Source organism: Palaemon carinicauda, chromosome 1, assembly GCF_036898095.1.
Source record: "Palaemon carinicauda isolate YSFRI2023 chromosome 1, ASM3689809v2, whole genome shotgun sequence".
Classification (NCBI taxonomy): Eukaryota; Metazoa; Arthropoda; class Malacostraca; order Decapoda; family Palaemonidae; genus Palaemon; species Palaemon carinicauda.
The window spans coordinates 111,304,042-111,321,030 of NC_090725.1; the positions used below are offsets into that span (position 1 = coordinate 111,304,042).

Genomic DNA, 16,989 nt, shown 5'->3' on the forward strand with positions numbered 1-16,989 from the left:
AATTGCTAGGTGGGATTAGAATGTAAATTTGTAAATTCATCATCTTTCAAATAGACCTTGTATTTCCTTGTTGAACATTTTTGGCTCTGGAACTCACCAAGTTTGAATTAAAAAAGAGGGAGGGAAAGGGGGAGAGGGAAAGAGAAAGAGAACATATTCATATGATAACTAATACATACATACATACATATACCAAGGCACTTCCCCCAATTTTGGGGGTTAGCCGACATCAACAAATGAAACAAAAACAAAAAAGGGGACATCTATACTCTTTACGTTCCTCCCAGCCTGACAAGGGACTCAACCGAGTTCAGCTGGTACTGTTAGGGTGCCACAGCCCACCCTCCCCCGTTATCCACCACAGATGAAGCTTCATAAGGCTGAATCCCCTACTTCTGCTACCTCCGCGGTCATCTAAGGCATCGGAGGAAGCAGCAGGGCCTACCGGAACTGCGTCCCAATCGCTCGCCATTCATTCCTATTTCTAGCACGCTCTCTTGCCTCTCTCACATCTATCCTCCTATCACCCAGAGCTTCCTTCACTCCATCCATCCACCCAAGCCTTGGCCTTCCTCTTGTACTTCTCCCATCAACTCTTGCATTCATCACCTTCTTTAGCAGACAGCCATTTTCCATTCTCTCAACATGGCCAAACCACCTCAACATATTGATATCCACTCTAGCTGCTAACTCATTTCTTACACCCGTTCTCACTCTCACCACTTCGTTCCTAACCCTATCTACTCGAGATACACCAGCCATACTCCTTAGACACTTCATCTCAAACGCATTCAATTTCTGTCTCTCCATCACTTTCATTCCCCACAACTCTGATCCATACATCACAGTTGGTACAATCACTTTCTCATATAGAACTCTCTTTACATTCATGCCCAACCCTCTATTTTTTACTACTCCCTTAACTGTCCCCAACACTTTGCAACCTTCATTCACTCTCTGACGTACATCTGCTTCCACTCCACCATTTGCTGCAACAACAGACCCCAAGTACTTAAACTGATCCACCTCCTCAAGTAACTCTCCATTCAACATGACATTCAACCTTGCACCACCTTCCCTTCTCGTACATCTCATAACCTTACTCTTACCCACATTAACTCTCAACTTCCTTCTCTCACACACACTTCCAAATTCTGTCACTAATCGGCCAAGCTTCTCATCTGTGTCTGCAACCAGTACAGTATCATCCACAAACAACAGCTGATTTACCTCCCATTCATGGTCATTCTCGTCTACCAGTTTTAATCCTCGTCCAAGCACTCGAGCATTCACCTCTCTCACCACTCCATCAACATACAAGTTAAACAACCACGGCGACATCACACATCCCTGTCTCAGCCCCACTCTCACCGGAAACCAATCACTCACTTCATTTCCTATCCTAACTCATGCTTTACTACCTTTGTAGAAACTTTTCACTGCTTGCAACAACCTTCCACCAACTCCATATAACCTCATCACATTCCACATTGCTTCCCTATCAACTCTATCATACGCTTTCTCCAGATTCATAAACGCAACGTACACCACCTTGCCTTTTGCTAAATATTTCTCGCATATCTGCCTTACTGTAAAAACCTGATTCATACAACCCCTACCTCTTCTAAAACCACCCTGTACTTCTAAGATTGCATTCTCTGTTTTATCCTTAATCCTATTAATCATTACTCTACCATACACTTTTCCAACTACACTCAACAAACTAATACCTCTTGAATTACAACACTCATGCACATCTCCCTTACCCTTATATAGTGGTACAATACATGCACAAACCCAATCTACTGGTACCATTGACAACACAAAACACATATTAAACAATCTCACCAACCATTCAAGTACAGTCACACCCCCTTCCTTCAACATCTCAGCTCTCACACCATCCATACCAGACGCTTTTCCTACTCTCGTTTCATCTAGTGCTCTCCTCACTTCATTTATTTTAATCTCTCTCTCATTCTCATCTCCCATCACTGGCACCTCAACACCCGCAGCAGCAATTATATCTGCCTCCCTATTATCCTCAACATTCAGTAAACTTTCAAAATATTCCGCCCATCTTTTCCTTGCCTCCTCTCCTTTTAACAACCTTCCATTTCCATCTTTCACTGTCTCTTCAATTCTTGAGCCATCCTTCCTTACTCTCTTCACTTCTTTCCAAAACTACTTCTTATTCTCTTCATATGAATGACCCAATCCCTGACCCCACCTCAGGTCAGCTGCCCTCTTTGCCTCTTAGCTATAAATGAAATGTATGCAGACTTTGATATTCTATAACAAATTGGTACTGATGTGATTTGCATTAGTGATTTATATTGAATGAGCAAAAAAAAAATTTTTTTCTTTGCGGTGTCTTGATCAGCTGATTACAACCATAAATAAAAAAAAGTAACCTTTTTTTAGGTTGTACTTGAAATTAAGAAAATATACAAAAATGTCATGAGATTTTATATACTTTTATTCTTATTGTACAATATGATTTTGTGTGGAAGTTATGCTTCAAATGGTAGGTAGTTGAACTATCATAGAAAACATCACTGTTAAGCTCTTAAAGCCTGCTAATTAATATAAAAAGTTTCGGCTTTTTTCATAGTTTGTTCGCTAGGATTTGTTATGTGAACGTTTATGTTAAATGTAAGTATGTTTTTTAAAATTATTCTATATACTTTTAATTCTTATTTATAGTAAAGTAACATATTTTGTGTGCTTCTAATGCTATTCCAGTGATATTATGACTTTGATACTTGTGGTGGACAGATGGAAAGTCAAACAAAATGACACAAAACTGGATTTTTATTTTTCCACGTATTATTTTTTACAACCGACGTAAATTCGAAACAGACTTAACTCGTAACAACCTAAGGCGAGATATACCTTTAGTTATAAAATTTTCAATTTTTGTTGACCTCTCTTTCAATCACTGGTGAGACGTCTTGCCTCCAGTGTGTGAGAGTCGGCAATATAGGCATCAGGGGAGGGTCCTAGAAATACAGAATTGTGATATTTTATTCCGACATTGACCTTATGTTCATATACATTCCTGCTCACCTGCCCACTGACCAGTGATGTCATGGAATAGGGAATGCCTGTGATTTTAAAACTGCTAGTGTGCTGCTTACCTATAACTACTAGATTGTCTCATTACTTTACTGGGGCTTGTAATTTTTGGAAAGGAAAGAAAATATTTGAATTTTTAGGGTAAACAATACAACGAGCTTCTGGAGATAAAGCAATGTGACAATCAGGTGAGTATAGAAATAACAAATTTTATTTTTAAAATTCTGGTGATAAATTTAATTAAAATTCTTTTATTTTAACCCTTTCAAAGTGTTAGAAATTTAGGGAAAGTAATAAATTATGATCCTTTTTCCTTATTTAAGGTTTGAATTTTTTTTTTTTCAGAATTTATGTACGATGGCTCGGGCGAGGAAGTGTATTTTTGGGTGGGTGTTGGTCCCCAGCCTCATTCGAAGGGTTCCAAGATTCCTGATGAACATGGATTGTAAGTTTAATTTTCTTATAGAAATCATTCTTTGATATTTAACTATTTGCAAATAATTTTCTGATGTTTAACACTTTGCTTAAGGAAATTGTATTGTTGTGATATTTGATGGTACGTAGAATGTTAGTCAAGCTACCAACCACCTACTCGAATGTACTGCTACAGGAAATTAGGTGATTTCAAGGCTGGTCAGATAGTCTGAAGAAGGAGCCCTTACTCCATGTGGTAACATCCCTGACTGGTGAATGCCAGACTGGGGTTAATCCCACTCAAACTCGTTAGTTTCTTTGGTCGCTGCAACCTTGCCATCCTTGTGAGCTAAGGATGTGGTGTTTGGGAGAGCCTGTAGGTCTATCTGCTGATTCATCAGCAGCCATTGCCTTGCTTGCATTGGTCCTAGCTTGGGTGTAGGGGGGCTTAGGCACTGATCATATCTATATATGGTCATTCTATAGGGCATTGTCCTGCTTGATAGGGCAGTGTCACTGTCCCTTGCCTGTGCCATTCATGAGAGACCTATAAACCTTTAAGGGCACCTTCCTTTTTCCAACAGAAGTACTGAATAGTCTGGTACTCCTATACTCTCTACATATTGTTTTATCTTTAGTTTCTCAAAAGATAAGACAATATACTGAAATTTTTAATCTTTCAAAATATCTATCCTTTGAGCTATAAAATAAAAAAAATAATTAATGACTTGTCGACTAGTCCTAAGTCTTGAGAAACTGTCTAGGTTGATTTTTAACTGATATTTGAAGATGAAATGAGACTCCAGAAACTGGCAGTTCTTAATCCTTTTGTTATGAGCAACAACTCTGGATATTCTTACTGTAAGATATAGAAGTTATATGCATATAAAATTTAAGTTTGTAAAGATTGTCACCACAGAATACAGTATTTTGGAATCTCCCCAGATATTCATATAGAATCTTTTCCAGAACCGCTGATAAATCGACCTTAATTTATCATACATATACCAAGGCACTTCCCCCAATTTTGGGGGGTAGCCTACATCAACAAAGGAAACAAAAACAAAAAGGGGACTTCTACTCTACGTTCCTCCCAGCCTGACAAGGGACTCAACCGAGTTCAGCCTGTGCTGCTAGGGTGCCACAGCTCACCCTCCCCCGTTATCCACCACAGATAAAGCTTCATAATGCTGAATCCCCTACTGCTGCTACCTCCGCGGTCATCTAAGGCACCGGAGGAAGCAGCAGGGCCTACCGGAACTGCGTCATAATTGCTCGCCATTCATTCCTATTTCTAGCACACTCTCTTGCCTCTCCCACATCTATCCTCCTATCACCCAGAGCTTTTTTCACTCCATCCATCCACCCAAACCTTGGCCTTCCTCTTGTACTTCTCCCATCAACTCTTGCATTCATCACCTTCTTTAGCAGACAGCCATTTTCCATTCTCTCAACATAGCCAAACCACCTCAACGCATTCATATCCGCTCTAGCTGCTAACTCATTTCTTACACCCGTTCTCACTCTCACCTCTTCATTCCTAACCCTATCTACTCGAGATACACCAGCCATACTCCTTAGACACTTCATCTCAAACACATTCAATTTCTGTCTCTCCATCACTTTCATTCCCAATAACTCTGATCCATACATCACAGTTGGTACAATCACTTTCTCATATAGAACTCTCTTTACATTCATGCCCAACCCTCTATTTTTTACTACTCCCTTAACTGTCCCCAACACTTTGCAACCTTCATTCACTCTGATGTACATCTGCTTCCACTCCACCATTTGCTGCAACAACAGACCCCAAGTACTCAAACTGATCCACCTCCTCAAGTAACTCTCCATTCAACATGACATTCAAGCTTGCACCACCTTCCTTTCTCGTACATCTTATAACCTTACTCTTACCCACATTAACTCTCAACTTCCTTCTCTCACACACACTTCCAAATTCTGTCACTAATCGGCCAAGCTTCTCTTCTGTGTCTGCAACCAGTACAGTATCATCCGCAAACAACAACTGATTTACCTGCCATTCATGGTCATTCTCATCTACCAGTTTTAATCCTCGTCCAAGCACTCGAGCATTCACCTCTCTCACCACTCCATCAACATACAAGTTAAACATCCTATGGCGACATCACACATCCCTGTCTCAGCCCCACTCTCACCGGAAACCAATCACTCACTTCATTTCCTATTTTAACACATGCTTTACTACCTTTGTAGAAACTTTTCACTGCTTGCAGCAACCTTCCACCAACTCCATATAACCTCATCACATTCCACATTGCTTCCCTATCAACTCTATCATACGCTTTCTCCAGATCCATAAACGCAACATACACCACCTTGCCTTTTGCTAAATATTTCTCGCATATCTGCCTTACTGTAAAAATCTGATTCATACAACCCCTACCTCTTCTAAAACCACCCTGTACTTCTAAGATTGCATTCTCTGTTTTATCCTTAATCCTATTAATCAGTACTCTACCATACACATTTCCAACTACACTCAACAAACTAATACCTCTTGAATTACAACACTCATGCACATCTCCCTTACCCTTATATAGTGGTACAATACATGCACAAACCCAATCTACTGGTACCATTGACAACACAAAACACATATTAAACAATCTCACCAACCATTCAAGTACAGTCACACCCCCTTCCTTCAACATCTCAGCTCTAACACCATCCATACCAGACGCTTTTCCTACTCTCGTTTCATCTAGTGCTCTCCTCACTTCCTCTATTGTAATCTCTCTCTCATTCTCATCTCCCATCACTAGCACCTCAACACCTGCAACAGCAATTATATCTTCCTCCCTATTATTCCCAACATTCAGTAAACTTTCAAAATATTCCGCCCACCTTGTCCTGGCCTCCTCTCCTTTTAACAACATTCCATTTCCATCTTAATTTATAAAGTTTAAAAATTTTGAAATTTCCACATTTTCTTCCTTTAATAATCCAATAAACACATGCACTTGGTAAAGGGGTAAATAGTCTTGCAGTAAGTTTTAAGAGGTTCCCTGCTCCATTCATGTACCTTCACCTTCAATTCTTTTTGAGCTACTGTGCCCAAACTTCAGATTGTGAATGATATTGCAGTTTAGGTCAGTGTGATTAACGGATTTAGTCCCTCAAAACACAATTGGGATGCTACCTCTAGTAACTGAAATTTTGTCCAAATAATACTGAATGTCAACAACAACCAAATAAATATGGGAAACGAATATAAAAAGAAACACGAAAACACACAGGTTTATTTCTGCAGAAATACTTCATCTGTTTTCAAAAGAGGTATGTGCGGAAACAAGCGAGTCAAATTCAAAGTGTTAAAATAATATTTTTGCTCTGAATAAAGGTAAAAATGTCACAATCATATTGTTCCCAAAAGGTTATGTCGACATATAGTATTTGTAGCCTACTAATGTGTTTAGCTGGAACTAATGTCAATGGAAAAGAGGGTTTTAACTGAAATTTTTAAGAGATATTTAAACTTGAAAATTCCAAAACAATACATAGAATAATTAGAAATCAAAATTTACTTTTCAATTATGTAAAACCACAACCAGCTTTTAGATAAATGTTCATTACTGTAAGCTTTGCAATAGTTATCGATATAATACAACCACTATGATACTTAGAAGGGACCTTTCTAATCCCTGATGCATGAGCGTAAAATTAAGCTTGGATCTAAATCTCTTAATGGCTCAAATTGAACATTATAAAAATTCAGAGGGGCACTCGGTGCGGCAGTTCTCTGCCGCGGTAGCTTATTTCTCGACCTTGACCTTTGACCTTATCACAATTGGTGTGGATTTTCATACAATCAAATATGAATCAAGTTTGAAGTCTGTGAAAATGTCCAAACTTCTGGCTGATAACGGGAATTGGACATTTTGCTTGACCATGACCTTGATCTTCCAAAATTTAATAATTTCCAGCATTTTCTATAAGTTACCCCCTGCAAGTTTCATTACTAAAATTGTGGCCAGGAAGCTGTTCACTAACACACACACACACACAAACAGGGGCTAAAACATAAGCTCTTCCAACTTGTTTGGAAGCAAACCTAGTTATTGACAAACATTTTAATATTGCACCAACCAAAATAACCACTCCATGATCTTTGAAAGAGAATATTGGTAGATTTTTTTAAGAACCTACATAATAAACAGTCCATCTGTTTAGCTGGTGTTCTCCATTTGACCAGATGTAGCACAGATGGGCTTGGATCAATCACTTCTGAGAGGTGATGGTTGTGCATATTGGCTTTATACGTCATCTTTCTTGGACACTCCGACAACAGGTGCCACAGATTTGTGAAAGATTCCTTCTGTGATCAGAAAGGAACTATTAACAAGGTCTTGTTGTTCGCAGGATGCTATAAGCCCAGAGGCTCCAACAGGGAAAATAGCCCAGTGAGGAAAGAAAACTAGGAAAAATAAAATATTTTAAGAAAAGTAACAACTTTAAAATAAATATCTCCGATATAAACTATCCAAGAACTTGTTTAACACCTGCCAAACCATGGCAAACTGTGAGAATATGTAAAGCATTCTTATTTCACAAGATTACTAAGTTATCTAGCCAACATAACTGTATATAAGGTATAGCTAGAGTATTGGGAGTAGTTCGTAATATCAAGATGAGAGATATAGAGATACAGGTTACCATCTTTTTACCATCTGTTTTAAATGTTTAACATTAAATTCATATGAGCTCGGGCGAAAGTTTTAAGTTGTAAAGCAAACTAAATGCTATAACATTGTCTAAAATATTAGAAATAGGGCTCATATTGGGATCCAGAGAAAATATTCACTACAAGCGAATCTAATCTTACTGTTCAAACACAGTAATCAGCTTATATTTAAATCTTCAACAATTGAAATTAAAAGTTTCTTACCATAGAAAAGGAAACCCAAGTTAAAAATATTATGACTAATTCTAGTAACTGGTAAATCCTTGACTTTTTAATCAAACTAAACTTTCTATTGTCTTGATATATATCACCAGTAGATTATCATTTTGAACCTACGGTAGTCAACCTACGTAACTCGAGTCATTACTTCAAAGGATATGTTGGATAGGACTATTCAGTAAAATGTAGCTAGAGAATGGCTCAAAATTGTTTGACTGAAAGGATTGATTGCAAGGCAACGCCCCTTTACATTTCAATAACAGGCCAGAGTTGTGTACCATGCCCTTTGATGCCAATATAGTTATCAGCGCAATCTTGCCGTTTACCAAAATTTTGAATGCCTTTATCGTTGACCAAAACATGTCAACAGGTGGAAAGGTCTAAAATTCCAGATCACAAAAAGGGACTACAATTAGTACGAGGAACTAATTGAAAGTCCGACAATACAAGGAGATCACGAGGAAGCGACACCAAAAAGGCTGCGAACACACCCGTAAGGGAACGTGAACAAACGGCTGAGAAAAAAACCAGTAAGGTAATTGAATTAACGAGTGTCGCTACCTCGAAATCCTAAACAGGCAACTATAATACTCAACTTGGGAGCAGGGATCTCCAAAACGTCGGACATTGTCAAAAACACACAACAGCACAGAGCAATGAAAAACACGTCCGAACCTTTGCTGGTGCTTAGGAGGAATGAATGTAAGGGGGTGGGGAGGTGTAGGGGGTGAGGAGGTGTAGGGGGTGAGGGGAGGATAGTCGTAGTAGAGGCAGCAGTCGGGTGTTGTTCCATGGGATGTTGATGAAGGAGAGGTCTAACTAGTGAGGGACCTATGGTCGTGGTTCTATCACGCCCCAGTATCTATAGCGACACTCGTTGAGTGAGCGAGCTGGGTTAATTCCTGGCATTCCATGCATTCCTTTTTTCTCTGGTATATTTAGCAATATTTATGCCTTAGAAATGGTGCTTTAAGGAGCATCTCACGGAGCAACACAGGTTCCTCACCCAGAAATAGATTTTTCCTTCGTCAAAATCCCTTTTTTGTCTAGCGAGTGTGAACATGTCTGCATCCGACTGATCCTATTCACGAATGTAGTATTTACTAAAAGTGGGAGAAGACCTGTTCTACTGAACTTTTCTAAAAATAAAAAATATTTTCCATCTATCTGGTACAGGGATAGGAAGTCGCTTTCCCTTGTTTTCGGATGTATGTTGGTGCTTTCTTGGTGCCTGAGAATTCTACCACAGTCTTTACTACTCCCAGTATTTCCAAAACCTGAAGGTCTGTTAATTTCGGTATAAGTTTTCGTAAGTTGAAATTGAGTTGATCCCTTGCAACCTCTGTTTCTCTGACAGGTGTAAATGATAAGAGCTTTACCTATCTTTCTACGGAAGGCTCCATAAACAGAGAAGGGTTTGAGATTCATCATCGAGGATACTCCTTGGACAAAGCCAATCCAAATCAGCCCAATGTCTTTGTAGTAAAATCTTGAACTTAAACAGAGGTTGTCTATTTTGAAAATCTTTTTCCTTTTTAAAATGAGAGAAATTGTAAAGGTTTATAGTAAGGAGGCTATCGGAATGAATTTCCCTTGTAGATATCATGGTCCAATTTCCATGTCTGAACTTCCATAGACTAAATCCTTAGAATCCTTTAAAATGTGAGGCAATATTGAATCCCATTTTCTAACGGAAAAATCCCAGAAGGAATTCTTTTACCATATTCTAAAAGAATCTACTATATTGGCCACAGAAGATACGTTTACACACACACCATACATCTCAACCCTTTTATGAATATCAGGTATTGTACTATACTTGTTGAATCTGCTTTTTTTTAACATAATGTAAAAACTAACCAGTCAGACGATATAAAATAACTATGTCAAAGGATGTTTAGCCTATATAGATGAGACCTATGATGTGATAAATTGCCTTTTTAGAGGGTCAAGCCAGTCTCCACTTAAAAGCATTGCATTAGCTTCTGTAGGAAAATAGTTTTATGTATTTTACAAAAGATCTATTTTTTTTTCTTTTTTTTGTTAACTGTATATACAGTACAGTGTAATTACATAGTACTTTAACCTCCACCAAGGAGGTTAGGTTTTCAAGTCTTTGTTTGGCTGTGTCTGTGGACAGGCTTGCATCAAAACTATTCAACGGATTTTTACACTGCCTGAGGTTAACCCCTTAGAAAACGGAAAGAGGGTAAACTATACAAAAAGCTGGTCGGTTAGGTAGAGTTACTAGTAACTCCTAAGAAGGTAGTTCTAGGTAAGTATGTTAGGAAAAATACAAATTACTTAAGAATTTGTGATTTTTAGAGGGTCAAGCCAGTCTCCACTTAAAAGCATTGCATTAGCTTCTGTAGGAAAATAGTTTTATGTATTTTACAAAAGATCTATTTTTTTTTTTATTAACTGTATATACAGTACAGTGTAATTACATAGTACTTTAACCTCCACCAAGGAGGTTAGGTTTTCAAGTCTTTTTTTTGGCTGTGTCTGTGGACAGGCTTACATCAAATTACTCAACGGATTTTGATAATTTTCACCGCAGATAGATTTTAGGTCATGGACGACCCCATTGAATTTGGAGATGACCCGGATCCAGATTCTAGATCAAGATACCCATTTTTCGCTCTTTTACAGATACATACATACTGTACATATAATGTACCAAGGCACTTCCCCAATTTTGGGGGGTAGCCGACATCAAACAAATGAAAAAAAGGGGACCTTTCCTCTCTACATTCCTCCCAGCCTGACAAGGGACTCAACCGAGTTCAGCTTGTACTGCTAGTGTGCCACAGCCCACCCTCCCCTGTTATCCACCACAGATGAAGTTTCATAACACTGAATCCCCTACTGCTGCTACCTCCGCGGTCATCCAAGGCAACTGGAGGAAGCAGCAGGGCCTACTTGAACAGAGTCACAATCGCTCGCCGTTCATTCCTATTTCTAGCATGCTCTCTTGCCTCTCATATCTATCCTCCTATCACCCAGAGCTTTCTTCACTCCATCCATCCCTCCAAAGCTTGGCCTGCCTTTTTTACTTCTCCCATCAACTCTTGCATTCATCACCTTCTTTAGCAGACAGTTATTTTCCATTCCCTCAACATGGCCAAACCACCTCAACACATTCATATCCACTCTAGCTGCTAAATCATTTCTTACACCTGTTCTCATCCTCACCACTTCGTTCCTAACCCTATGTACTCGATATACACCACCCATACCCCTTAAGCCCTGTCCACACGATCGAGCATGCCCGACGGGCAAACAGTGATACCAGACCACAATAGTTAGTGAAAATGAGAGTTAATGACATCAGAAGCGGGAAAACCACAGACAGGGATCTGGCATCATACAGAGATGCCAGATCCCTGCATTTAGTTTTCCCGCTTCTGACGTCATTAACCCTCATTTTCACTAACTATTGTGGTCTGGTATCACTGTTTGCCCATCGGGCATGCTCGATCGTGTGGACAGGGCTTTAGACACTTCATCTCAAACACATTCAATTTCTGTTTGTCACTTTCATTCCCCACAACTCCGATCCATACATCACAGTTGGTACAATCACTTTCTCATACAGAACTCTCTTTACATTCATGCCCAACCTTTTATTCTTTACCTCTCCCTTCACTGCTCCCAACACTTGGCATCCTTCATTCACACTGACGTACATCTGCTTCCACTCCACCATTTGCTGCAACAACAGACCCCAAGTACTTAAATTGATCCACCTCCTCAAGTAACTCTCCATTCAACATGACATTTTGTACATCTCATAACCTTACTCTTACCCACATTAACTCTCAACTTCCTTCTCTCACATACCCTTCCATATTCTGTCACTAATCGGCCAAGAGTCTCTTCCGAGTCTGCAACCAGTACAGTATCATCCACAAATAACAGATTTACCTCCCATTCATGATCATTCTTGTCTACCAGTTTCAATCCTCGTCCAAGCGCTCGAGCCTTCACCTCTCTCACCACTCCATCAACATAGAAGTTAAACATCCTATGGCGATATCACACATCCCTGTCTCAGCCCCACTCTCACCAGAAACCAATCGCTCACTCAATTTCCTATCCTAACACATACGTTAGTACTTTTGTAGAAAATTTTCACTGCTTGCAACAACCTTCCACCAATTCCATATAACCTTATCACATTTTAGAGATGTCAAAAGAAATTGGTGTATTTTGACGAAATTTTCTCCAGATATATCTTGGGCCATGGATGATCCCATTAACCTTTGGCAAGGGTCAGAAACCTCAGATTGCTCTTGTTAAGGTATATTTTTATATGTTACCGACCTGTTACTGAAGACCATTCAAACTTTTTTTAAATTTATTGTTACAAATTATTTGTAAAGGAAATAATTCTTAAACTTACCATTTCAGCATGACTCCTCTGAAAAAATACAACAAGAAAACAATAACTTTAGAATTGCCAGGAGAGCTAACAGTATTCACCGTTGACTGGTTGTCTGTGTATGACATCAAGAATGACAGAGTCCTTGGTTCAATCATCATTCCTGAGGATCTGAATGTGCCTCCCTCTCTTGTTAAAGTTATAGTGAGTATACTTTCAGATTATTATTTAATTGTTCATACCGGTCTTTTCATTTATATAGTTCTAGTAAAGAACATTTTGATAGGTTTGTTTTAATGTGGCACCCTAGCAGTACCAGCTAAACTCTGCTGAATCCCTCGTCAGTCTGGGAGGAGCTGAGAGAGGAAAGGTCCCCTTTTGTTCCTTTGTTTGACATCTGCTACTCCCCGAAATTGGGGGAAGTGTCTTGGTATATAGATGATATGATTCAATAGTAAATATTTATGGAAAGATTTTGAGATAGAGTAAAAGATTTTATAACTTTATTAAGTGGTTATACCAGTCTTGTCATTTTTATAGTTCCAGTCAAGACCATTTTGATATTTTTTTTTTATGATTCAATAGTAAATATTCATGGAAAGATTTTGAGATAAAAAGTAAATAATTTTATAACTTTTTCCAGTGCTTATAACAGTCTTCTCCTTTATATAGCTCTAGTAAATACCTTTTTTGATAGATTTATCGTTTTTATGATTCAACAACAATCATTTATGAAAATCATTTGAGATAAATAAAAAAATTTAATAAAACTTTTTCAAGTGCTTATATTAGTCTAGTCATTTTTATAGTTCCAGTAAATACCTTTTTGATAGGTTTGTTTTTATGATTCAACAACAATCTTGTGAAAACAATTAAAGATAGAAAAAATTTTGATCATAACTTTAAAACGGACATTCTATAATATATTTTAACTCTTGTATTTCTCGTGAATTTTAAGTGGTTAATGATACTTTTCAGCCTCATGAAAATACCATGCCAAACTGTGAACAGTTACATAAGAATCTCCAGTTGTCCTGGGATGTTTTCGGCAATCAAGTCACACTGGAATTGGCTGCTCAAGTTGGTTAGTATATTGTTTTTGAAAATAATTCATGCTTTTGAAAGAGTGATTTATTGGTAATGAAGTCACGATTTTGTAACTAAAATATTCTCCGATGATTTGACTAATTTCAGCCTTGTATTATTATTTTGATGAATCTGGTTTTCTAGGCCACATAAGCTTATTTCTTCATCTATACCTCTAGGGCTTATTGTTTATTTCTTCATCTATACCTCTAGGGCAGTGTTTCTTAAACTTTTTTGTGCAGCGGACCCCTTTTATTAAAATTACTCATGTAGCGGAACCTTTATTATTATAATTTTCTTCTTGAGTTTGAAAGTGTTTGCAGGTCATAATATACTGAAATTACAACTGAATTATTTATTAATGGCTTATCTTCAACATAAATGTTTATATTTTGCTTAACATAATTTCCACAACATTGATAATTTTGCATACAAATTTTCATGAACTTAACAGCAACGCTTCCTCCTCATATCTCACAACCATACTTAATGCGATGAATGATACTGTTTTTGCTGCCTCACTATTGTTGGAATATCTGGCTCCAGTCTGCTGAGTTTCAGTCGCACGTCGGGTTCGATATTGATTAGGTTGCGCTTCTTCGTTTTAAGATCAACCAGTGTAGAAAATCCAATTTCACAGTTGTACGTTGTTGGGAACGGCATCAAGTGTTTCAAAGCAATTTCTGCAAGTCCATGGTACTCTGGCTGGACTTCAGCCCAAAAATTGGCCAAACTTCTTTCCCTGAATAGGGTCTTCAGTGTCCCACTTGTTGCAATCTCGACAAGATCATCAGCCTCTTTTGATGACAGGTTGACACTGACCTTTTCTATATCTACTTTATCTGTAACAAATGGATTTCTAATCCACTCAAAGCTTGGGTCTGGTTCTTCAAAATATTTTCCTAACTCTGAGTGAAGGCCTTGCAGATGGGCTTTGAAAGCTTGTGTTGTGTCACCATCTAGCTCTTCCTTGGAAGTAAGCAGGAAATCTGCTAATGAAGGAAAAGACTCAAAATCTTTGCGGTCAATGCGGCCGCACCACAAGTCCAGCTTCATTCGTGTTGCCTGTATTTTGTCCTGCACTTTAAAGATGGTAGTATCTTTTCCTTGCAAAGACAGATTCAATCCGTTTAGTGTACTGAAAATATCAGACAGGTATGCCAGATTTGTGAGCCACTGGGTGTCATGCATTCGATTATAGAGGTCATGACGTTCATACAAGAAAAATTGCACTTCCTCACGAAGTTCAAAGAGACGGGAAAGAACTTTTCCCCGTGTCAGCCAGCGAACCTCTGTATGGTAAAGGAGTTTTGTGTGTTAGCTTCCCATCTCTTCACACAGAACTGTAAATAAGCGGGTGTTCAGTCTTTTCCTTTTGATGAAATTGACAATTTTTACTGCCTCTTCCAGAACTGTTTTAAGACAGGTAGGCACATGTTTCACAGCAAGTTGTTCACGGTGAATGCAACAATGTGTTGCCTTTACCTGTGGTACAATGCTTTGTACCCGACTCACTAGGCCCCTTAGTTTACCGGTCATCACAGTTGCACCATCTGTGCTGATTCCAACACATCGCGACCAGGAGAGTTCATTTTGGACAATAAAATTGTTAGCTACATTAAAGATAGCCTCTCCTGTTGTGTTTGTAGGAAGAGGACGACAGAAAAGAAATTCATCATGTACTTCCCCACAGTAAATGTACCTAACAAAGCACAAAAGATTTGCCTCGTTCCCTATATCTGTGGACTTGTCCAGCTGTAGTGAAAAATACAGACTCTGCTGTAATTGTGACACCAGCTGAACTTTCCCATTTTCAGCCATTGACGTTATCCTTTTCTTGACAGTGTCGTTAGACAAAGGCATCTTGTTTATTTCTTTACTAGCCTTTTCTCCAAGCATGATCTGTCATTATCTTGGCTGCTGGTTTGACCAAAGTCTCGCCTATGGAATGCGCCTTTCCTGTTTTTGCAATTAATAACGACACTTTGTATGAAGATTCAGTGGCCTTTGCATTTTCTCCAGGTATAAAAAAAGATGAAGCTTCCTTTTTTCTGTGAATATCAAGTTCATTACATTTTCTTTGAAAAAATTCTATGGGTTTTCCCACATATTCCTTATGTCTGGACTTGAAATGTCTTCTGAGCTTTGAGGGTTTCATAGCCTCATTAGCTAATGTTTCATAGCACAAAACACACTGTGGGATAGGATCCTCACAGTTGCCTTGCCAAAAAAATCCAAGTTTCAAGTAATTACTGCAGTATTTACGCTTCTTTTTGGCTGTTTCTTGGTGTGTTTGCTTGTGCCCTACAGTGGTAACCGAGGCATCTGTACTGCTTTGGTTTGTGTCAGCGGTGTTCCCTTCGTCCATGGCATCTGCGCCTGCCTCCAGTAGCTTGAGCTGAGTTGCACTGTTAGCATCGTTTCTTTCTTCTTTAAGGCCAGTGCTGTCTTGGTTGTTGTTCTGGAATTCGGTTTTTTTCTTTGTAAGTGAGCCTGTCTTGAGCCACAGATCCATTATCCTGATGCTAAAAAGTAAGCTAGGCTGTCTTCTGATGTTTATCCTGCAAGTAACTTGGCGAGGTCACGAGGTCTAGTATTCGAAATTCTAATCTCAAAAAGGTAGGTAATAACGTTTAACAAATGGCATATAAAAAATCAGTATGTTGTCATAAGCATCCAGATGATTTTCTTACCAACAAAGAGGAGCACAAGCAACTGCCGTGTGTTCCTCACAGCAGCCTTAACGTCAACTGATATGTGGCGGGCGGCCGCACCACCGGGCATCAGTCAGTACAATGTTGCCAAATCATGAACACCACTGCCTTCTATAAAGTTGTTTTTTTGTGTGTGTCTTTTTCGGAATTTCGTTGAGGATTTCACCCCAAGGGAGGAAGGCGGCATTACTTAAATTACTTCCATCCCAATGTGACTTAGCCACTGTAAAAAGCCATCAGGATTTGGTGCTACAAAAATAGGAATTTAGGACGTTTTGGCCAAAAATTTGACTGAAATCGATATTAAAAATTATCCTGCGGACCCCTTGGAATATTCCACGGACCCCTGGGGGTCCGCTGACCACACT

The 16,989-nt window shown here is 38.8% G+C and overlaps 1 protein-coding gene across 3 annotated transcripts in view; it reads left to right on the forward strand.

Annotated features, from left to right (window-relative positions):
* knk (protein Skeletor knk) overlaps positions 1-16,989 on the forward strand; it is a 186,034-nt gene that overhangs the window by 146,595 nt on the left and 22,450 nt on the right. For all 3 annotated transcript variants that reach the window (XM_068384030.1, XM_068384033.1, XM_068384038.1), the window contains 3 exons: positions 3,424-3,523; positions 12,851-13,025; positions 13,800-13,905. In XM_068384030.1, coding sequence (XP_068240131.1) covers positions 3,424-3,523; positions 12,851-13,025; positions 13,800-13,905 — 381 coding nt within the window. The remainder of the gene's footprint in view (positions 1-3,423; positions 3,524-12,850; positions 13,026-13,799; positions 13,906-16,989) is intronic.